Source organism: Phycodurus eques, chromosome 7 (genome assembly GCF_024500275.1).
Source record: "Phycodurus eques isolate BA_2022a chromosome 7, UOR_Pequ_1.1, whole genome shotgun sequence".
NCBI lineage: Eukaryota > Metazoa > Chordata > Actinopteri > Syngnathiformes > Syngnathidae > Phycodurus > Phycodurus eques.
The window spans coordinates 7,475,526-7,500,221 of record NC_084531.1 but is presented as its reverse complement, the minus strand read 5'-3'; the positions used below and the strand labels follow the sequence as shown (position 1 = coordinate 7,500,221).

Genomic DNA, 24,696 nt, shown 5'->3' with positions numbered 1-24,696 from the left:
TGAAAAAGTATGGCACAACTGCAAATCTACCAAGACATAGCCATCAAATGAACTTACAGAGCGAACGAGAAGAGCATTGATCAGAGAAGCAGCCAAGAGGCCCATGGTCATTCTGGAGGAGCTACAGAAATCCACACCTCAGGTGGGACAATCTGACACAGGACAGCTACAAGTTGTACACTTCACAAGTCTGGCCTTTATACAGTAGAAGAGTGGTGAGAAGAATGGTAAATGGACTGCACTTATATAGCAATTTATCTACACCATCACAGTGCCCAAAGCCTCACATTCACCCACTCACACACACATTCATACACCAATGGGCAACTGCTACCGTGCAAGGCGCTTTCAGGGTTCAGTGTCTTGCCCAAGGACACTTCGACATGTGGATAGTCTTAGCCGGGATTCGAACCAGTGACCGAACGACCAGCTCTATCTACTGATCCACACCCCCAAACCATTGTTGAAAAAAAGCCATACAAAGTCCCATTTGCAGTTTTCCACAAGCCACGTAGGGGACACCGCAAACATGTGGAAGAATGTGCTTTGGTCAAATGAGAACTGGCCTAAATGCAAAATGCTGTGTGTGGTGGAAAACTAACACCGCTCATCACCCTGAACACACCATCCCCACTGCGAAAAATGATGGTGGCAATATCATGCTGTGTGGATGCTTTTCTTCAGCAGGGACAGGGAAGGTGGTCAGAGTTGATGGAAAATATAAATAGTTTGGCAATCCTGGAAGAAAACCTGTTGGCGGCTGCAAGAGACTTGAGACGGACAATCTTCCAGCAAGACAACGACTCTAAACATAAAGCCAGAGCTACAATGGAAAGGTTTGGCCAAAGAATATTCATGTGTTAGAACGCGCTAGTCAAATTCCAGACCTAAATCCCATTCAGCATCTGTGCTGTCCACAGATGCTCGACATCCAACCTGGCTGTGCTTGGGCTATTTTGCAAAGAAGAATGGGCAAAAATTTCAGTCTTAATGTGCAAAGTTGGTAGCAGTGAAATAGGGCTCCACAAATATTGATGCGGGGCTGAGTACAAATGCACGCCACCATTTTCAGATTTTTGTTTTCTTAAAATTCTGAAAACTGTGTATCATTTCCTTTCTTACAATTATGTGCTACTTTGTGTTCTCTGATCACATAAAATCTTAATAAAAACATAAATTTTGTGGTTGTAAGGTGGCATAATGTGGAAAAGGTTCAAGGGGTATATAAATACTTTTTCGAGGCACTGTATACTGTACCATTTGAGAAACAATGTACTTTTACACCCATAAAATTGCATGCGGGAAAATGCTACTCTGCTAAAATCCGGCATGGGTTATTGACGTGCATTTCTGCTGCCAACAATCAAAACTATTACTCTTAATGCTAATGCAGAAAACAATGCTAAAAATGAAGACACATGCTTGCTTTGCATTGGTCCTTGCTTAAAACTCAAAACATGGACACAGGCGCACATAACAGATTTTAGCCTACTGTTCATCAACTTTGCGTAGGAGCGGTTGGGGGGGGGGGGGGGGTAAAAAAGTTTGAAGCTTGAAAAATCCTATTTTAACTCTGCTTCAACTGTCGATGTTGGCACCGACCAAATTTTTTATTAAAACAGAAATTCGCCCGAGTGTCTAAGAACTCGTCAGGAGCGACAAAACATTCCTTACCCCTGTACGATGCCCAACCAGAGCTGTGAATTTCAGTTCTGTATCTTGAAGTGTTGCTGTTTCTAAAACCTTCATTGAGGAGTAAAAATGTTTGTATGATCTTATGTGTGTGTGTGAGTGTGAGTGTGTGTGTGTGCGTGCATTCGTGTGCGTACTTCAAATCTTATTTGTAATCAATGGCTCTTAATTGTGGGAGTATTTTGTAGTATGCCACTAAAATATGGATTCTGAAAGGAAAGTTAGGTTGTTGTGAAGCAGGTAAATAGTGGGAAGACCAAGTATGTGAACGCTTTGAAATTTCTTCTCCTGCGTAAATTGGTCATAAACTGGAGTCTGATCTTGGAATATCCAAGTGCTCTTTAGCAATCTTCAAAACACGCAGCAATGTTTTTTTAAGACAGCAATCGCTTCGTGATTGGTGTTCTCCCATGAACCCTATTCTTATTTAATGTTTTACGTATGGTAGATTTGGCAACAGAGATGGTGGCATGTGCTAGTGATTTCTGCCAATCTTCAGCTGACACTATAGGGTCCTTTTTTTGTTTACCTCATTGAGCATTCTGCACTGAGCTCAAGGAGTCATTTTAAAGGATGACCACTCCTTGGAGGAGAAGCAACAGTGCTGAACTTTCTCCATTTATAGACAATTTGTCTCACCGTCGACTGATGAACATCAAGACTTTTCGAGATACTTTTGTAACCTTTTCCAGCTTTATACAAGTCAAAAAATCTTAATCGTAGGTCTTCTAAGAGCACTTTTGAGCGAGGCTTGGTACACATCAGGCAATGCGTCTTGACAGGAGACAATTCTAAACTGATGTGTGTGTTTTGTAATTGCCAGAGCAGCTTTAAGCCAAACCTCCAACCTTGTTTTATTGACTGGACTCCAGGTTGGCTTACAGTTGACTCTGCTTAGCTCTTGGAGAAACCGTAGCCTAGAGGTTCAATTAATTACTTTTTCTTCCGTGTCCTGTGAACGTTTGTTATTTTCAATAGAAATATGGAAACAAATTCATTTGTGTGGTATTAGTTTAAGCAGGCTATGTTTGTTTATTCTTGTGATTTAGATGAAAGATGACATTTATGCAAACATTTTATAAATTCCAAAGCATTCACATGCTTTTTTCTCCCACTGTATCACTGTTGGGTTGACAAAAACAGCTTATATCCACAAAAAGCCATCTCCATTACACCGATTTGATCGGGATGATCGGTATCGGCCAATATTTAGCATTTTATGATGATCGGCGCATGAATTGGAGACTCTAAATTGCCCGTAGGCATGACTGTGAGTGTGAATGGTTGTTTGTTCCTATGTGCCCTGCGATTGGCTGGCAACCAGTTCAAGGTGTACCCCGCCTCCTGCCCGATGACAGCTGGGATAAGCTCCAGCACCCCCGCGACCCTAGTGAGGAGAAGCGGCTCAGAAAATGGATGGATGGATGATGATCGGCTTTAATGTCATAATTCGCCGATCCGATAAATTACGTCATTGATCGGCTCCGCAAAAGAAATTAATTCCGCGTCGCCGCTTGCACAGTATATTTGAATCCAAAAGCTAGTTTATTTGTATCCTTGTTGGGCGTCTTTTGACGTAGTACTGTAAATATCTGACGGCCTATGAAGTTATTTAAAAAAAAAAAATAAAAAATAAAAAACGTCGGTGATCTTTCAAGATTGCACTGTCAGACTACTGCAATAAAATCTTGTAGTCCAATACCACCGCATCCCGTTTTTTACGATCATTGGGCTTTATCTTGTCAACACAAATGCGACTGGATACACTTGTTACCGTGGAGACGACAACAAGAGTGGATCACGACGACTATATTATGAGGACAAAAGGGGGGAAAATGTGTGTTGGTGGTCACAGGACAGGAGAGGACGTTCGTTTAAGGCTTGCTTGATGTATGTTCACGTGCTTTGAATACGATACGGCTCACAAGCGGGCAATAAAATGTTATGTAGCCTAGCAAGCTAGTGGTAGCACGAACGGTTGGACGTAAACATGCTGCCGTTCTGTCGAATCATGCTCTAAGGTTTCGGTGTGGGTGAAGTAATTTAATTAAAAATAAAGTAATTTAATTACAGTAAGTTAGCACCCATTATTTCTTTCATGTAATGTTGGTCTGATCTGAATGATTAGAATACACGATCTGACTGGAGCAGTGATTTCCAACCTTTATGGAGCCAAGGAACATATTTTACAATTGAAAAATGTCACGGAACACCACCAAACAAAAATGTCACAAAAAGGGGATATATTAATTACTGTATTTACTTCCTGACATCGAATAGAAGACCATTCATTATGTCTCACTGGCATAAATAGAGGAACAAAGATATATTATTTATTGTAAAAATATTTTTTTGTATATACAGTAAATGAACAGGTAATTTGAATAGACACATTCCTCCCTCTTGTGATCGTTTTTTTAAACTCGCTGATCGCTCCCAAAAATCCTGATCGTGTAAAGCCTACTCTTGACCAACAAGATCAAGAAAACGATTTACAGGGGAGAGAACGTCTGTTGTAAATCAACCAGACCAAACAGCAAAAAAGCTCCAAAATGACACACGTAATGAAGTAACATTTTTTAATCTACAAGAAGCAATACTTTACTCCGCATCCAACACCTCCATTAAAAAAAAAAAATAATCTTTCGACGGAAAAGGTGCAGTCATTTTCAGCAATGCTATTCTTTACTACTGGGATGGCAGAGTCTGTAAGTTTTAGTGCGTTTGTGCATAGTACAGCACGGAGTGGGTGCGTCCCCTCACCGGGTGTGTATGTCAGGGGCCCAGCCCACCCTCTGGCGGGGGACTTGTGACCGCTGGGGCTCTGCCGAGGGATCGCCATGCGATGTGCTCATGAGTGCGTGCGTCGTATGCCGCTTGCAGCGGTTCGCCAGGTACCTGGGCCGCAGGGAGGGGGAGGATGGGGGTGAGGGTGGGAGACAGGAAGCAGTGCTGGTCAGCTCACTGCCCTCGTTTGCTACTAGAGACAGGGGGAAAGCCCGCCCATTCCCACCACTGCCAAAAAGGGATATCATAAGATCTTGCCTAATTGAAGAAAATTAAACCACAAATAGATGTTAAAGCTCATGAGTACTGTACACAGTACCACAATTAACAGAGTAAGGATTTTTAATTTACAGGCTTTACAAGCTTAGAGTAAGCAAAGCTGGATGAGAAAGAGTGGAAAAGTGTCTAAATTTGTATGTACTGACAGGGGAATCAGATGAAGTGGTGGCTTTAGCGTTTGGCTGGAAGTGTTCGCTGATTGAGTTGAGAGCCAGAGAGGAAGGCACTTGCACGACGGTAAAAGGAGCAGAGACAGTGTGAGTGCCACAGTAGAGTGGCCAGCACCCGTAGGAAAAAGCAGAATAGCCTTGAGGGACAGACTCCCAGCAACCCAGGCCACCAGCAAAAGATATAGTAACTGCTGTACAAAGAGGACAAGTTAAGAAGGGTTTTACCTTGACCAAGTTTCCAGCACAAACAAAACCTGTACCAGTCACAACTGTCAAGGTAACATGCCGCTCACACTATCTAATTTTGCCAGCACCTCTGTATCTATATACCGCTGTATCCCACCACCAAAAACTGTCACAGTTGGTTACCTTTGTACTGCTTCTTGATCTGGTTCCCCATCTGATCCCTCTTCATCCACCGGGGCAACAGCAGGAATAGGGTGCTAAGGGAGGTAGAGAGTCAACTATAATGTCTGTTAACTGTACGAATTGGACTATTATTAATTAATAAGAATACATTTTAATTAATAAATACTACTACTACTAATAATAATAATAATCATAATAAATTTGAATAACAATAATAATTACTGGACTGGTAACAAGAGGTGATGGCCCCCGAGGTCTTTTCAGGAGCTGAGCATGCAGTTGGATATTGGCACCACCATCGGAAGCTCTTCGACCAAGGGGCCCCATGCCATTGAGTAACTGCAGAGTGGGTGGTTGCAGTAAAGACTGCTCCTAAAGTATGAACAGAAATCAATAAAGCTGTGAGTTAATCTTGGTTCATAAATGCTGTGACATGACTGCGTATTGCAAATTATCTGATGACTTAAGGGAACTTCTAAACCACATCTAAATTACTGCACCTTGTACTCTAACTGCTGTGTGGGCTGTAGGCTCTGCGTTGGCAAGAGAGTGTGCATTTGTCCCATTGTAGGCATGAGTGGAGGAAAAGGGGGCTGGGGCATTGCTCCCCGGGGGAAACCCGGTGGCAGTTTCTGGAGGCCCTCTTGCATCTCAGTCCTACAATAGAATAGTAAAATAAGGGGTCAACAGCTTTTTAAATCCCTTTCGTCGTGGTAGACCAAGATCTGTTTGAATGACTTAATTATGAACTATAATTTAGCATAAAATGCACAATTGGGGGAAATCTGTTAAATAAGACTCCTCGTACGCCTGCCAGCATTTAAACTGCCTCTGATTAACTCCGAATCAAGTTTGGTTGTTCTAGTAGGCTTTTCCTAATTATTATTTTTTTTTCTTCTAACAGAAGCCTGAAGGTTTCGTGCTAACACTGCTATTTCAAACTGTTCAAATTACCTCCACCTTAAGAAAAACTGGCCCAACAGGCAGCATCATGGCTCATGCTTTCAGGGCTGTTTTTCTTCAGCTGGAACTGGGGCCTGAGACAAGGTGGAGGGAATTATGGTTTGTTCCAAATACCAGTCAGTGTTAGCTCAAAACCTTTAGCTTTCTGCAAGAAGAAAAATGCAAGGAAAAGTCTTGTACAACAGCCAAACTTCGAGGATAATCAGCACTTAATTTGGTGGCTGGTGTGTGAACCCTTCTTTTCATCCTGTATATGCTATCCTTGGGTCAAATTCTTCAGAACCTTAAGATGAGACGCAGTTATAGCCTGTCTCCAGATGACCACAATAGAAATAAATAATCGGATGAACCAAAACTTCCTTCAATTAAACCACAACAAAACTGAGCTAATATTTTTGGAAATAAGGAAAAGAGGATTGCTGTTAGTAAATAGCTGGAGTCAATCTCTTTAAAAACCAAAGACCAAGTCCGAAACCTTGGTGTGCTGATGGATTCTGAGCTAACTTTCAGCAGTCATATCAATCACTAAAACAGCCTTCTACCAGCTGAAGAACATATCTAGAGTGAAGGCTTGCATGTGCCAAGCAGACCAGAAGCTCATCCATGCTTTTATCTTAAGTAGGCTTGACTATTGTAATGGTCTTCTGACAGGACCCCCAAAAGAGCATTAAACAGCTGCAACTCATTTAGAACGCTGCAGCTCTAGTTCTGACCAGAACAAAGAGATAAGAACATATTACTCCAATTCTGAAGTTTCTCCACTGAGATCCAGTCAGCTTTAGAATAGACTTTAATGTCCTGCCACTGGTCTATAAATCAATAAATGATTCAGGTCCTTAATACATTAAAGAAATGCTAATGAAATGTAAACCCAGTACGGACACAGGTCACATAGTGGAGAAGCAGAGTCCAAAGCAAACATGGTGATGCAGCATTTAGCTGCTCTGCTGAACACACATAGAATAAGTTGCCAACAGAAGTTAAGTCAGCCCCAAGTGTCGATGTTTTAAAATCCAGGTTAAAAACTATTATTTTTTCACATGCTTATGATTGAGCATTTCCAATTTTCCACTTTGATCTTTCTTGCGCTGTATTTTTTTCTTTTTTTTTAAACCGTCTTCTTTTTCTCTTTTTTTATGCTTTTAATCATGTAAAGCACACCTAGTTACCTTTGGTCTGGTACACCCACGGTGTGCCGCCTCATTGAGAGGTACCGAGCCATGGCTTCAGGAGATGGCTCTTCACCTTCATCACTGTCGAGCGCCATATTGCCGTCCGGCTAAACAAAAAACATACATATTTGATCATTATTTGCACTCTTTCACAGTTTTTAATTCTTTGTGTGAAAGATTCTGAAGGCATATAAACAGTATTATTCGATTTGACTTCACTTTAAATGTGCATGTAAAGTTCCTTATTTCAAAACAGGGTTCTAATATATGTATAATTTACTGCAGTTCTTAACCTGCTTGCAGGCCTGGTGTTTAAGTTTCTTATTTATGACATCAGTGATCCATATCATCTTAAGAAGCAAGCCTTCATTTGTGGTTTTTAGTAGGAAAGATCAAGTTACTTAAAATATTAATATTCTTCTTAAAATCTTGATTGATTTATCTTACTTCACATTCAGTTTTGCCATTTCTGTGATAACCCAAGGATATTGGCGTGACAACAAAATAAAGATTTAGCTAGACAAAACGTTAATAGATTATGTATATTGAGGATATGTACTGACAATCCTCAACTCACCTCAACAATCTGGTTCTCTGGGTTGATAAGCTGGACATGAGGAACTGTTATGCTAACTGGATTACCCTGTGGATCCATCTACGCAAGCAAACAGGGAGACACAAAGGTCAGGTGAGGACTGCACTCATTTTTTAAACAATCCTCTTAGAGGAGTGGGATTGGCAAAATCGTTAAGGTCAGTCAACTTCATTTTGCACAAGTGCTTTAACATTTGCCATTCGATATTGATCAAATACGATACATTGATTAAATATTTAAGTGATGCAGAAACACAACTCATTTTTGCTTCTTTTTTAAACCTTAAAATCATTCTTCACATCAGCAGTGATGTGTCAGTGAGCAAAAACGTTAAAGTGCTTTCACAATATGTTCCTAAATCTTCCTGCAATATTGGGCACAAACTACTGGCACAATATTCTGCAAGGTGTGTACAAAGGATTCCTTAAGGAATAAAAGAAGGTAATTATCTTCAAAATACAGCACTGTTAAAATGGACCAGTTGCTAAAAGAAATTTCCAAAATAAACAGGAGAACCCCTTGAGTAGAGAGCCTTAAAAGTTGTACCAATTTGATTACAAGTAGATTTTTCTGTAAAATATCCCTGTAATGTCCCACAAAAACTTGGTTTAGGTTGAACTGATACAAATCTCACGAGACTTGAGACAGTGAGACTATGAATGAAAGTGCAATTGGCTATTTTTTTTGTTTGTTTTTGTTTTTTATACAAGTGGCCTGCTTCAACAACACGTCCCAAAGGTTAAGGCAAATTAGCTTGACAAAACCACGTACAAGCAGGTCATTGTAACTTAGGAGGATACGCATCTAACACGCTTACATTATATTAATACTGTATCTAGTCTATTACTAAAGTACATACTATACTACATATGAATGAAAATTAGTGGACTCATGGTTTGGCATTTGCAAATTCAACTATTTGCAGATTTTTGGGGGGAAACTAACATCTGTTATTTGCGGAAAAACTCGCTTATTCTGGATTTTCTGTAACGTGGGAAAAAAAAAAAAAAGTTATTTTTTACCAAGGCAAAATGAGGTCAGATATTTATTACCATCTCTTTAACTGAGGCAACAAATGGTTACTGTCGACCGTAAACAAGCCAAAGAAAATCCCCCTCAAACTAGTCCGCTTGACCAAATCTCCATCGACACACACACACACACACACACACTCATTCGCTCTGCTCCCAGCCCTCAACTCGCTCAGCCAACATGTATAGTAGTCTCTTTCATTGACACAACGAACATTTACTGTCAACTGCATACACACCAAAATATTTATCAACCTAGTATTCCACTCAACCAAACTTCCGCAGCAGAAGGCAGAAGGCTGTTGAGTGTTTAGACGGAAGTTCCGCCAACTCGCCTATACACACTTGCTCATCCTATCACAAATGTAACAGCAGTAGTGTAAGATTTGTGGAGGAGACTCAGAATTTGAAACTCTTGACAACAAAAAAAGATCAGACTTAAAATCTCATCCCAACATTGCAATCTTGCAGTCTTTGTATTAAGAGGTCGGACAGAAATTTGTGCATTTTCACCAGTTTTAAGATTATGTACTTTCTTCAAATATGTCACAGGAAAATTTTACACAAAAACCTTTTTTTATTTAGTTTAATATGTCATCTTTCACTGTCGTAAAGTTGTGGGATTACTATTTGTGATGTATTCTCTCACAAGTGATTCGTACTGTTTGTCAAATGTTTGCATCTTTTCTCCAAATGCTGGCTTTCGATTCTATTTAAAGGGCAGCATTTCTTTTGTGATGTAGTGAACTACACCTTCTGTGGGCTCCGTTTGCATTTACTTTGTCGACCAAAAACGCCTCATGAGGCAGGACTGAAGTGTTAGTCGCGTCGCTCTATCAACACATCCACAATGAATGTGCTCGTTTGTAGCATGCTGCGCATTGCTAAGCGCAGTGTGAAAACGCCTGATTAACTGTTAGGATGAAAGAAAAATCTGCATACTGTGAGCTCACTTCGCGCACTCGATTTGAAGCTGAAATGTTCCAGCACCGGGGCTTTGCATTTGGTTTGGCTTCCTTGCAATTGCTAACTTCGTCCTCGTGTGTGTTAGTGTTACCTAGCGGCACCGCAGAAACAAAGAGTCTAAATACTGACAAGATGAATCCCCACGTTCATTCTGCTTTAAACAAACACGCCCATGCTGAGACTGATACACAGAGTGAATCCTCGTCAACCAGTCTCTTTGGAGACGAGAGACGAGGAAGACTAGCACGCATGGCGATATATCGAGGCCAGGAAAATTAGGGTTATAGGCTGTTTTCAATGTTATTTTTAGTACATGCCGCAGTCCACAACAATAAATGGACATCAGGCCGCAAACGGCCCGTGGGACAAAGCTTGTACACCACTGGTTTAACCTATTAATATAGGCAATTATAATCACTTGCGGGTGAGCATTGATTATTCACAGAAATTCACTTTTCGCAGTCAGGCTCAATTGCAACACCCCGCGGATTACAGGGTTTCTGTCATTTATTGCCCTGCAGTTCCATTATTGGAGCCGGGAGGGCGCTTTGTGTCCTCTCTCTCCGCCCTCCCCTCTTTGCTTTCAGCAGCTGTCTTCAATCAGCCTCATCACCACCAGTGTATATAAGCCTGCCTGTTCCCAGAAATCCTCACCAAAGTATTGCAGCCTCTCCTAGTGGTACCACGGCCCACCTTATGTCAAGTAAGCTAGACTGTTCCTCGCTTCCCTTGCTAACTCTTGTGTATCCTCGTTTCCAGTGCTCCCCTGTGTTCCTGACCGACGTGATTCCTGCCACCAAGCCAGCCGCCTGTTCTCTCCACTGCCTGCCACTTGTCCACGCCGCCGCCTGCCAACACATCCAGGACCACCTTCCATAACCTTTCCTCAATAAACTGTGCATTATTTTACATCTGCCTCCACCTGCTCTTGGGTCCAGCTACTCCTCACACGTGACAGTTTCACCATATATACAAGAGACCCTCCTTCATTGTGCTGCTTTTAGACAGATGCGTTCAATGCGACTAGGATTTCTCGGTTTTGTGCAATACTACTGTATTCAAGTGGAAAACCAACTAAAAAGCATGGATTTATTTTAATTTCTATTGATTATTGTGGAAATAATGTTTTGAAATTAGACCAAATTAGAAGTTAGCCTGCCTCACAAAACAGATGGTGGTCAATTTACAACGTTCCACTGCAGTGAATTTGAAAGCATTTACCTGTACAGTGTTAAGGGGATAGCTAATGGAGCGTGGCGTGGGTTGAGCAACACGCAAAGTCTTGTGTTTCTTGAGACGGTCAGATAGCAAACTGTAGATGGCACTGTAGTGATCATATGCATCTGTTTGTAGGGCCTGAAGAATGAAAAGGAGGTATATTTTTAACAGAAATCATCCTAAAATCTCATTTTGACAAAAGAAAAAGCTTTATATTCTTACCGGCCACATTAAAACCACTTGTGCAATTTAGTCCAATACAAAAACTGTGTACAAATTGTGCCTTTAAAAAGATAATGCTCCGTTCTAAAATACAATTTTAGGAAGGTATTAATTTAACAATATATTTATCATAGAACTGCACCATGCACTGTGGCCACTAATCCAGAATATGTGTCTAACCTGAATTGTCCGTTCTCGGTCCAGGCCCATCTCGGACATAGCTATTAGCACTTGCTCATTGATGAGCTCTGTCTCTCTTTCAGTCTTAACCAGCTCACACTCTGCTATCAACTGAATGAGAGAAGGAGGGAATGAATCAGGATGCAAAAGATGACATTGAAAGAGAATAATCACAACAGGACACAAAACATGTTTGCCATCAAACTTTCAAAGTCAATTTGAATGGCATGTATTGTTGTCACAATACCAAAGCTATGACTTCAATGAGGTATGTTTGGGGAAAACAACACTGCTCATCACCAAAAGAACACCATACCTACAGTATCAACAAAAGGGCTTCACCAGAAGCAGATTAAGTCCAGACCTGAATCAAATCGAACATCTGTGGGTTGATTTGAAGAGGGCTATGCACAGGAGATTTGGTCGCAATCTGACAGATTTTGAGAATTTTTGCAGAAAAGAGTGAACAAATATTGCCTCATGAATATGTTCCACACTAATGGCCTTACCCAAAAAGACGAGTGATGTAATAAAAGACAAAGGTGCTGCAACAAGTATTAGTTTGAGGGTGTGCATATTTACGCAACCAGGTTATTGTACATGTATTTTCCCCCTTAAAAGATCTCAGTTTGTTATTCATTTGAGTTGTACAGGTTAAAAAGGTGTTAAAAGTTTTGAAATTATTTCTTGGTCCCACTTTTTTTTATATTAATGTATTTGATTCATTCTATAGGTGGTTGCTGTCTACTTTACTCCAAACTCTATTCACTTACTGCCTCTTCAAATGCAGCCCGTGGGGAACAAGTTTGTTTGTCACAAAATAATTCAGACTATTTTGAAGGTACTGTAAGTAGTTTAAATGTATCACATTTGGTTACCTGCTGCTCTTTGAACTCATGGTAGAATTTAGAACAGTGATTCTCAACTGGTGGGTTACGTGACCCATTGTGGGTGAGTTGCAGACAGCGAGTTTAAAAAAAAAAAAAAAAAAAAAAAAAAAAAATAATAATAATCACATGTATTCCTATCCTCATTTTTTCCTGTACAGTACAGCGGCGTACTAAGTTCCCACATGGATCATAGTAGAAAAGTGACAACAAATGTTACTTCCTTGTCCTATAGCTACTAGTTCACTCTGTAAACAAAGTGTGCAGTACAGCTCAGCCTTTGGCTGGAAGACGTCGTGGCAAGCAATATGCCTTTGGCGGTACAGAAAACTCATTTGAAACAGTATTTAAAAATATAATATACTGTACATATTTTTACAGAGGCAATTCCCAAAAAAATCTCTATTGTTCTTGACTTCTATGAAAGTGGGTCACGACAACAGTTGAGAACCACTGATTTAGAATACCAATTAGCGAGGTGTTTGACTATATTGCAGGCAGCTGTGTGTGCAGTTTTATAGCAGGCTTTTCAGACAGGCTTTAGAGAATCGGATTGCCAGCAATGTTGACTGCGTGAGCGAAATATTTCCGTATCTCACTCCATCCATCTTTTTTCTCCATGAGCTGCAGATGGTCCACAGGAATACTAGACTAGAGTTTGTGGCGAGTTATTTCTCTCTCCGTCTTTCTCTGAACACACTTGTGGGAATGAGAAAGGCGCCGCCCACTATAGATAAAGAGAAGTTGGATAGCACTGTGGCTACAGACACATACAGTAGGTACAGAAAGTATTCAAACCCTCTTAAATTTTTCACTCTTTGTTATATTGCAGGGTTGCATCATTCCCAAAATACTCATGGCTGTATTAGCTCAAAAGGGCGCTTCTACTAAATACCGAGCAAAGGGTCTGCATACCTATGGCTGCGTGATATTTCAGTTTTTCTTTTTGAAATAAATCTTCAAACATTTCAACAATTAAATTTTTTCTGTCAATATGGGGTGCTGTGTGTACATTAATGAGGGAAAAAAATAAACTATTGATTTTAGAAGTGAACATTTTAAGGGGGTCTGAATCCTTTCCGTACCCACTGTAGACTGCTTCTTGGAGCCAGCTCTGTCACTGTTAAAGTTAGGAAACGAAAAACGTGGTATTGTTATTGAGTATTTACGAGGTATTGAAACTTTTCTAGTGGTGGTACACCATGCAACACAAAATCCAAGTGACACATATTTTAAATACTGTAATGCTAATAATAACATAATTCTTCCTGGAATCCAGATGTGCAAAATAATTCTCCAAGAGCTCACCCTGTCAAAATCAGGTTCAGGGTCCCCTTGTCTCATCCACTTGTTCTTACAGATCTGTTCCATGGTCAGCCGTCTGCTGGGCTCCAGTACCAACATATGTCTGATCAAATACTCACAGTCTGTTAAAAAAACGCACACACGCACACTGTAGATTACCATAAGGTTTACATTTCAAACAGTATTTTAACGACCCATATTTCCATGAGAAAAATAAGTTAGTTAGATGTACAGTACTATCATCATCTTTTATCAAAGCAAGAAGGAAGAGAGGGCGGAACAGTGGAGGAATGGTTAGCACATCTGCCTCACAGTTCTGAGGACCTGGGTTCAAATCCGGCCTCGCCTGTGTGGAGTTTGCATGTTCCCCGGTGCCTGCGTGGGTTTTCGCCGGGTACTCCGGTTTCCTCCCACATCCCGAAAACATGCATGGTGGGTTAATTGAAGACTCTAAATTGCCCGTAGGTGTAAAATGTGAGTGCGAATGGTTCTTTGCTTATATGTGCCCCGCGATTGGCTGGCAAGCGGTTCAAGGTGGACCCCGCCTCTCGCTGGCAGTTAGCTGGGATAGCCCCCAGTATACCCGCTTTTGAGTCTTATTCTTGACTTCTGATTTGAAAAACAGTTATCCATCATTTTGTCGTGTATGTCTATAATACAATGATCAGGAGAGGAAATATTCGTATGGTTCAACAGTCCTTATGACCCTCTGAGGGAAACCGTACTAATAATAAGGCCTGTGACAAAAATGAGTTTGACACCCCTGTGCTAAAGTGTAACAATGAAGAGTGAGCTGCGTGCATCACTTGACTGTTGCTATGGCGCTCCCCTTCTGCGTTCCACTTCAGCCATTCTGCGTTGCACTTCAGTCATTCAGCCGGCATTACATTCTTTAACAATTGATTATTGAAATATAATGCATTGTCATGTATGTACTGAGTGTGGGAACACAGAGATACATTTAGTAATATAATAGTCCGACTACTTAGGGGAGAATAAGACCTACCAGTAGACATAAAGAAGGGGATCCGGAACTTGCCACTTAGTACACGTGCTCGCAAATTCTGTAGAGTACTGCCATCAAATGGTAGGGCACCACACACCAATACATATAAGACCACACCTAAACTCTAAAAAGATGAATAAGAATAGAATTATAAAATGTAAATGGTAAAAATCAATTAATCAGGTTCAGGCAAAACAATCAAATTGTTTCATGACAAGAACTGTGGAACTCCAGTAAATTACTGTATTTTTGCGAGTGAAGAATAAAACGTCAAGTTGTGTATGGAATACCACACTTCATTTTCTCGAATGCAAACTGTCGATCGTACTAAATCTTCAGTACAATAAAAGATATACAAAAAAAACCTTTGACTTTGTAAGTTATGCCGAAATGCATGTCTTACTCCCCTTGAAATCTGACCAATGTCGAAACATACAATAATGAATGTTGTACAAACAACACAGTTTCAGGTACATATCCACTTCCATTGTGATATTTTAAGATTTGACCTGACAAAACTTTAACAATCTCTTTTGACAGACAGTTGTGAAGGAGAGCAAATGTTGTTAACTCACCCATATATCTACTTTAGGTCCATCATACTCTTTGCCTTCAAATAGTTCTGGTGCAGCATAGGGCGGGCTGCCGCACCAGGTCTTTAACAGCTGCCCTCTGGAAAACAGGTTACTGAAACCAAAATCTGACAGAAAATAGAGGGGTGGTTAATTTAATTTCCTGGGCACTTCCTGGGCATAAGGAAAATGCTCCCATCACATGTTGGCACTTGCCCCTACCGACTCATGTTTAAACAGCCTGAAACCAACAAACCGGGTCAGACTCTGTAGCGTCAGCTCACAAACCTGCTATTTTGATGTTGAGATTGTGGTCCAAAAGCAGGTTCTCTGCCTTTAGGTCTCTGTGGACGATGTTACGGCAGTGACAGAAATGGACTGCTGCCACAATCTGTTTAAACTTCTTCCTGGCGTCCTTTTCTGCCATCCGTCCATGGGCCACCAGGTGGTCTGGACATGCAAAGCACAACTGAGTTGTTAGGTCCTGTTGGGATTCCACTGTACTATCTCATTATTAAAACAAAACAAAAAACGACTGAATATATACCTAATCATTATTGACAAGCACAAATATCCCTAAATTTTAGATTTTACACTGTGTTATTTGAATTACAAATTGTATTAATAAATAACCATGATGGATGGATGTTCAAAACTACACAAATAAGCAACATCAAAGGTAATCTAAACATGTAATGTATTGGGGGGGGGGGGCAGCCCTACCAAAAATCTCTCCACCGCTAGCATATTCAGTTACTAAATAGATCATTCTCTCCGTCTCCATCACCTGAAGACAAGAACAAGTATTACAAATAGACCATAAGGGACATCATTCAGTAATGGCTTACTTAAATAACAGAACCAGTTGACAGAATCTGCCAACTCACCTGGTACAGACGGATGATGTGCGGGTGCTTCAGCAACTTCATGATTTGAACCTCCCTGAAGATCTTTTTCAAGTTTTCATCATCCAGCTGTGTCTTGTCCACGATTTTTATAGCCACCTACAAACAAAGAGACAACATTGGGATGGATGAGAATAACATAAGGTGACAATTTCAGGGAAAAATCACCGTGAAGACAGAGAAAGGGAAATGGGGAAAAAAATAAGGATGTCACGTTAAACATGAAAATAGGTTTGTTTTGAGAATTCAAAAGAGAGAAACGTATATCTAGACGACACTGAAATTACAGGCAACAACTTCAGGGATTGTACCATTCCTATTGTATCATGTTGAGAGGACAACAATGGGGCGTAGGAGCCAAAGAAATTCTCAATAGAGTGTGATGCAGATGCACACGGGGCTAGATACTAGGGGTGGAACCACAATCCACGCCGAAATGACAGTTAGAGCTTGAAGTCGAGTAATTACCAATCATGTAGAGCTGCACAATATACCATTTGAGCATTGTTGACAAGATATTTAATGTTCAAACTGATAAACGTTTTTGTTTTTTGTGCAAATATTCACTCATTTTGAATTTGATGCCTACAACACATGCCCAAAAACCTGGGACAGGGGCATGGTTACCACTATGTTACATCACCTTTCCTTTTAACAACACTCAATAAACAATGGGGAACAGAGGACACAAATTGTTTAAAAAAATAATAAAAATGATTTAAAACCTGCATTTTGTTTACCTGTGATGTCTGTGACTAATATTTAAATTTGCATGATGATGGGAAACATTTAAGTGTGACAAACTTGCAAAAACTAGCAATTATCATGGCGTCCCCGTAGTTTTCCTGTTAATTACTCCTCCCTTCGTGATAACGATACTTGTCAGAAGTGTAGCTTATTCGCTGCCATGGAGGTGATGATTAGTGACTTATGCTACGTTGACACCGGACGCGAAGCATGCGTTCGTCTCCGCCGCGTTAGCTGTAGCCAATAGGTAGCTGGGGGAGTCCAATATAGAGCAAGCATTCCCCCCCTTAGATACCGAATAGCAGAAAGCAGCGAGGTTGGGCGACTGCGTTTTTTTTTTTTTTTTTTTTTTTTTTAAATGTATTTTACAATATAGTGTACACGACCCCGCCATGTATCGGCATGACCACATTACGGGTAACCTTTTATTCCTCAGTGACTGTGTTTTTATGTTTAAAAATTATTCATTGTCAATTGACTGACTGTCATACTAGAGCGCCTGCAACTACCAGAGACAAACTCCTGTGTTTTTGACATACCGTAATTTCTCGTGTATAATGCGCATCCATGTATAATGCGCACCCCCAAAGTTGACCTCAAAATTCTGGAAAACCCTTCAACCTATGTATAATGCATTTTTACAATGCATGATTTTGCTTCTACCCATATGATCAAAACATGAAGTATGGTCTGTATTTTGTTAGTTTTTTCAAAGAATTATTCTTAAGTTAAGCACTTTTATTTGAACACATAATACTTTATTTTTATTTACTTGCTCTTATTTTGAAATTCACAGCCCTACTTTTATTTAGTAAATGAGAAAACACACAGTTGTGCTCATATGTTTGATTAGTCAGGCAGAATTTGTAAGATGTGTACAATTCTTTAAAGAAAACATGAAGGGCCAGGCGAAACATTCCATTTCATTTTAATGGGATTCAAACTAAACTGTCAAGCATTTCAGAAAAGCATCACCATTAAACAAAACCTAACCATAAAAAAATTAACTATGGTCGTTGTTTAGACGAACATTTTATGACCAATTTATTCAGAAATTCCAAAGGGTACACATACTTTTTCCTCCCACTTTATGTAAATACAAAAATATAGGCATACATATGCAGAATACAAGCTTTCTTTAACTTTGTGGAGGTAATAAACAGTTAGTTAGTTTTTATGATCAAAAGGAAACGCATAGATAGACGTCAACCATGACCTCTGACAATGAGTAAGGTTATTGCATAACTACAGAGCCCTCAACAATAGGATCAACAGTGTGGAAGATGATGGTGTGTGACAGAGCTTTTCTCTGTCACTTAGGAATGGCAGGATTCTTTTCATGAATTAATCAAGCCGATCTACTGGGACTGTTAAAAAAGGTTTTCTACTGAAAATAAATTGTTTGTTGAATTGTTTCTGAGAAAATTCCAAGCATGTCCAATGTTAATATCCACAAGCATCCTCTGTTAAATGTGCCATCCCAACCTCCCTTTTCCTGATAACCAAGGAACAGCGGCAGCCTGACAAGACAGACTTCCTGTTGCATACAGGAAGGGGAAGTGAGGGAGAGTGATGAGGGGCAACTGAGAGTCACAAAGCAACATGAAACAATGAGTATTTTTATAACATATTCACATGAGAAAATGTGAGATTTGTGCGAAATGACATGAACTTCTCTTTCAGGTACCTTTGTACTCATGCCTTTCAGATTTGGCTGAACACCAAGCAGAATGAAAAATTGGAAATCACAAACATATTCCAAGCATACCAGGGATGGGCATTTGACAAAATTTTCTTGGTCAGTCACTGAGGAAGTGAACAATCAATTGGTCTGTTTATTGTCATTTTTATAGGACACATAAGTAGCCGCGTACAGATTGCCTCGTGCGAATTTTCCTTAAACATTACCAGATAAAATATTAAGGAAATAAAGTGTTTTCACAAAAATCTTTTGACAGATATTGTTTTTGCACTTGAATGCCCAACAAATGTAAAGCAGTGCAAATAAAAAAGTCATTTTAAAAAGGTATTTGTGTGAGCAACACACTCGTCAGCGTGCTGACCTGGTTAAATTTCAGTATGAAAGGTTGCAAAATATTGTTTTCCCAAGACAACAAGCACCTCTGGACACACTCGCGGCCCCCATGTTGGAGGTTGATACATTTTATTTTTTAAGGTGGTTTGTGAGTGTGTGACTAGAAATTTGTATGGAGGGCTCGAAGTTTACCGATTGCCCGTGGCAAGTCAAAAGTAGTCATGGGCAAGCTAGCAAAACAAACAACATTCCCGATCGGTCAAGTGTATGAAAACAATTATTGTCATATGTGGGGATCTCACAATATTCACAAAACCGCGAAATTAAAAGTGCCTTGATATCGTCGTGGCCTTGTCTCGGCATAAAATAATGAGCCATTGTGATTAAAATTTGGTGCCGTTTATACGAAGCTAAGCCGCTTGGCCAGGCTGCTAGAGTGCTTCACTTCCTTATTTGAGTGTAAAAGCACCCGACTGGACGCTTAACCCATGTGACCATGTGTGTTAATCGACAAGGTGAGATAGAGGCGCCTTGTTGTTCACGCCGGGCTCTGTCCCAACAGACGCATACCCACGGGCCGGGATCGGTTGCCGTGGACCTCTGCTTTGCGAAGCCAGTGTCCTGGCTAGCGGCGGCCACCAGTGGAAAGCCCCGTGAGTCGGATCTCCGCGTGTTGCCGCTGCCACCCCTCTCCTCCGTCAAATTGTTTAAGCATACAGTATTGTAACAGTATCACTCTTTAGTGGTGTACAAATGAGTCGAAAGTCATGGGTGAATGAACATCACACGGAAAACGAATAACGATTGAACTGCCGTTAAAACATATACCTTTGCAATTCCATTCCATCCGTCCCAAAAATTTTATAATAGGGCCACTCCATATCACTGCAAAGAAAAAGAGATCAACTGAATAACTGCTGCTACCATTCCCAACATCCTATCTTTGTAAAGTGGGCTTTTCTGCAGCGACAGTAACAAAGACAAAACGACAGAGCAGACTGGACATGAGGGCTCACAACGCATACAACAACAAACTAGCAACCCTTTACTGCTCAGTGACTGTTTTTTTTTTGTCAATGTCTTTCTGTCTCCAAAGTGTTCTGTAAATTGACTGTCTGTTGTCGTACTAGAGCGGCTCCAACTACCGGAGACAAATTCCTTGTTTGGACATACTTGGCAAATAAAGATGATTCTGACAAGTGTGCGCGTGCGTGTGTATGTGTGTGTGTGTGTGTGTGTGTGTGTGTGTGTGTGTGTGTGTGTGTATATATATATATATATATATATATATATATATATATATATGCGCGCCACACCTTGACAGCCAGTCTGTGAGGAAAAAATGCCTACTCTAAACCGGTCTGCAGTGCAAAAGAGGCTGGGAAACACTGACGTAAACGATACATGTAAGAAGCATGGTCAGAAGTGTAGTTTATTCGCTCCCATGCAAGTGATGATTATTGACTTAAATGCGTTGACACCGGACGCAAAGAGAACTTTCACTTCCGCGACAGCCGGGCTCATTAGATAGCATGGCCCAAGCAGCTTTTTTTCCTCTCTTTTAAATCAATTTAGTGTTTATTTTCTTCATTCATTTATAAAATGTTCGTAAAGGTGGCCAGACACAGCACCGTACTGCCCTGTAATAGCCAATGCTGGATCCCCCCCCTGCCCTATTTGTGCATTTGTTGAATCAAACTGTATTTAGGCAAGTGAGAATGAGCATAAACAACTAATAAACGTCAATGAATTAATTTAAAATAATGGGCAACAGTTTGTTTTCAAATGCTGAATCAAAACAAGACTTAATTCACTCATCATACCTGTCTTTAAAAAAATAAAACCTTACCGCAGTTGTATAGAACTATAAATTTATTCCTTTAACCACTCTGTATGTACCACTTAGTAACTAGCAGTCGTGCTGCCCGACTTGATAGGTTTAGCGACGTTCCGCTGAGCTGCTGTTATGGATTCCAATTGTTTTGATGTTGTGTTTAATACTGGTTTCACGTTTTATTCCCACCTAGCCTTGCAGAGAGAGAGAGAGAGACATAGATTGGCCAATGAGCGAATTGCAGCCAATGCATGTTAACTGTATCTTCACAAGAAGTTGGACAAATGGTCATAACATGATTCATTCATGTCTGTAAACTTACACTTACACTTTTTGTTAAGTGGCCTTCTGTTGAAAGTTTGCACATGTACAATTAGATTAATTTACAATAGGTATTGCAGAAACAGAAAACAAACTATATGATTGCGAAACATTACAACAAAAGACAAGGATTATCTGATGATACTAACAAAAAGGCTATACGCGATCAGGACTTTTGGGACCGATCACCGATCAGCAAGTTTAAAAAAAACAATAACCGATCCGATCCAAGATGGAGCAATGTGGTCATTTACATGACTTGTTCATTTATTGTATATACTTGTGTACTGAGTACTGTATCCATCCATCCATCTTCTGCAGCGCTTATCCTCACTAGGGTCGCGGGCGTGCTGGAGCCCATCCGAGATCAAAATTATTCACTAGCATTTTAGACAACAGTTAAAACATCAATGACCTCTAAGGGGCATTCAAGGATTGGCCACTGACATAAGTTTAGGTCAGATCAACATTACAACATGACAGAAATAATGGGTGCTAACTTACTGTAACATTAGTTAAAATGAGACACATTGTTGTGCACACCTGAATTTGTCTATTCAGAGTAACCATAGCTCTCCACCCCTCCCTGTTCCCCCCAAATGTAATTTGTTACGTCACATGGGCGTCGTGTTTAAAAATAAATAAATAAATAAAATAAAAATAATCATTTTGTTTTTCCAATATCATGCTGCCCTAGTTGATAGGTTTAGCGACGTTCCGCTGAGCTGTTGTTGTGGATTCCAATTGTTTTGATGTTGTGTTTAATACTGGTTTGGCGACTATCATGGGCCAAAGCAGCTGCAACAAACATGGGCGACACCATCTTATCTCTCCCGCTGTCAATCACAAATCTAACCCGCCAGCTGTTAGATTTGTGATTGGATGAGCGACAACTTTTGACCTTGCACCGTGGAGATTTGGTTGAGCAGAAGTCTGGTTGTGCTCACAACTATTTTGATGTTCTTTGGGTCGTTTTTTCTTTCCGACAGTAACTGTTCTTTGTATCAATTAAAGGCCGGTCACAAATATCTATCCATCCATCCATCCATTTTCTGAGCCGCTTCTCCACACTGGGGTCGCGGGCGTGCTGGAGCCTATCCCAGCTGTCATCGGGTAGGAGGCGGGGTACACCCTGAACCGTTTGCCAGCCAATCGCAGGGCACATACAAACAAACAACCATTCGCACTCACATTCACACCTACGGGCAATTTAGAGTCTCCAATTAATGCATGTTTTTGGGATGTGGGAGGAAACCGGAGTGCCCGGAGAAAACCCACGCAGGCACGGGGAGAACATGCAAACTCCACACAGGCGGGACCGGGGATTGAACCCAGGTCCTCAGAACTGACGCTCTAACCAGTCGTCCACCGTGCCGCCCGGTCACAAATACAATGTTAGATTTGTGATTGGATGAGAGAGTAGGTGGCTGGGAGCAGAGCGAATGAGCATGTGTGTAGTTGGAACTACCACATTCTGCCTTCCGCTGCGGAGCTTTGGTTGTGTAGAGTTTGGTTAAGAGGAAAAGTAGTTGGATTAATTTTTGGGGGGGCATATTTACAGCTGACAGTAAACATTTGTTTTCGCAATTAAAGAGACGCTAGAGTAAAATAAGTATTATATATATTGTCGACAGCATTTTACTTCGAGAATAAAATAATTTTCAGATTTTTTTTGCCACATTACAGAAAATTGCCAAAAGTTGCGAAAATAACAAGGATAAGGTTCCCAAAAAAATCCACAAATTGGTGAATTTGAGAATGCCAAAATGTAAATGCACGGGTCCACTGTATACCAGTGTAATTTTGCATCCTGAAAATAAGTAATAATTGTATAATTGTGTCTTTTTTTCACCAGCTTACATCAAACCCCTATTTTTCCACACAGATTTTCCCACAAAAGTCCATGAAAATATTAAACAGTTTGACAAAGCAAAGCACAGGAATGAAAATATGTGGTCCATACACGCCCCTCCATAAGGACTGGAACAGAACAATGAGGCCACCTCCTTTATTTTTGCTGTAGACTGAAAACATTTGTGTTGGACATCATAAAATAAATACAAAACAAGAGATAAACACTTTCACGCTTAGTTCAGGTACTGTATATCTCGATCAGATACACAACTTAGATGATAGCATTTTTTTTTTTTTTTTAATAAATCTTAAACCTTGATCATACAACCATTTGGAAAGTCCTGGAGAAGCAAGAAGTGTACTAAGTAACAGACGTTGAAACGGGTAGATCAAGGACAACAGCATGAATTAATGACAGAAACAGAGATGTAAATAATTTAATCTATTTAAAGTGCATCTGTTTCAATACTTTGTCTTACCTTAAATGTGGTGTTTCTTTACAAATAACAATACTTTAGTTCTCTCCCTATTCTAATGCTTTTGGTGGAGAGCATACATGAATTAGAAAGTCAGCTGGTCCACCATTAATCAGCTTCCTTTTCTCCACCATAACACCCTCATTTTCCTGAAGATGCACATTTTGTGTCAAAATCAATCCCAATTTCAAAACTAAGCCAAACACAACCAACCGTGCAACAGAACCAACTGGCAGATTTTTTCGGGTGTCTTAGCTTTTTAATAAAAACAATGTCTTCTTCCATGTGTCTGAAGGATATAACCCAGGTCCATTCTAACAACGGGGAGAAACAGTAAGGTAATCGTGATATTTCTTATTGGATAATGAGAAGACAAGCCATAGAATGAAAGGAATAATGACCATATTAATAGCATTATCCATAGGCCTGTAAAAAACTACAATCATTCATCCATCCATTTTCCATATCACTTATCCTTACTAGGGTCGCAGGAGTGCTAGAGCCTATACCAGCTGTTTTCGGGCGAGAGGCGGGGTGCACCCGGAACTGGTCGCCAGCCAAACACAGGGCACATATAAACAGATAACCATTCACATTCACATTCAGACCTATGGGAAATTTTGTCTTCAATAAACCTACCATGCATGCTTTTGGGATGTGGGAACCGGAGTACCCGAAGAAAACCCACGCAGAACATGCAGACTCCACACAGGCGAGGCCAGATTTCAACCTGAGTCCTGAGAACTGTAAGGCAGATGTGCTAACCAGTCGTCCACCGTGCAGCTAACTACAATCATAGACAAAATAAAAAGTAATCTGCTAGTTAATGAACATACTATTCTGAATGTTCTCCTACAACAAAGCATTCCAGTCACAGACAGCCACGCAGGCTTTTTTTTTTGTTTGTTTTTAACTTCGACCCCAATTCTCACAATTCTGCGTTCAACCCAGATACAAGATTAATTACACCACTATTACAAAGCATGGCGCTACAGAAGTTTGTCTTGGCCTCGCAAGGTGTAGATGCAAAACAGATTGACCCAGGTCTGCGTGCATATAAACAAAAGCATGACAGTTATTATGAAGTCGCACATGTAACTGTACGTATAC

At 40.4% G+C, this 24,696-nt stretch overlaps 1 protein-coding gene across 2 annotated transcripts in view; it reads right to left on the bottom strand.

The window, feature by feature from the left end:
* sik3 (SIK family kinase 3) overlaps positions 1-24,696 on the bottom strand; it is a 47,285-nt gene that overhangs the window by 19,291 nt on the left and 3,298 nt on the right. Inside the window, exons 2-15 of one of the 2 annotated variants that reach the window (XM_061680788.1) lie at positions 16,302-16,418; positions 16,138-16,201; positions 15,703-15,864; positions 15,418-15,542; positions 14,843-14,966; positions 13,840-13,958; positions 11,645-11,755; positions 11,246-11,380; positions 8,010-8,087; positions 7,430-7,539; positions 5,798-5,954; positions 5,520-5,669; positions 5,298-5,371; positions 4,456-4,590 (exon numbers count right to left, since the gene is read on the bottom strand). In XM_061680788.1, the coding sequence (XP_061536772.1) occupies positions 4,456-4,590; positions 5,298-5,371; positions 5,520-5,669; positions 5,798-5,954; positions 7,430-7,539; positions 8,010-8,087; positions 11,246-11,380; positions 11,645-11,755; positions 13,840-13,958; positions 14,843-14,966; positions 15,418-15,542; positions 15,703-15,864; positions 16,138-16,201; positions 16,302-16,418 (1,661 nt within the window). The remainder of the gene's footprint in view (positions 1-4,455; positions 4,591-5,297; positions 5,372-5,519; positions 5,670-5,797; positions 5,955-7,429; positions 7,540-8,009; positions 8,088-11,245; positions 11,381-11,644; positions 11,756-13,839; positions 13,959-14,842; positions 14,967-15,417; positions 15,543-15,702; positions 15,865-16,137; positions 16,202-16,301; positions 16,419-24,696) is intronic. The other variant, XM_061680787.1, reaches the window with a different exon arrangement.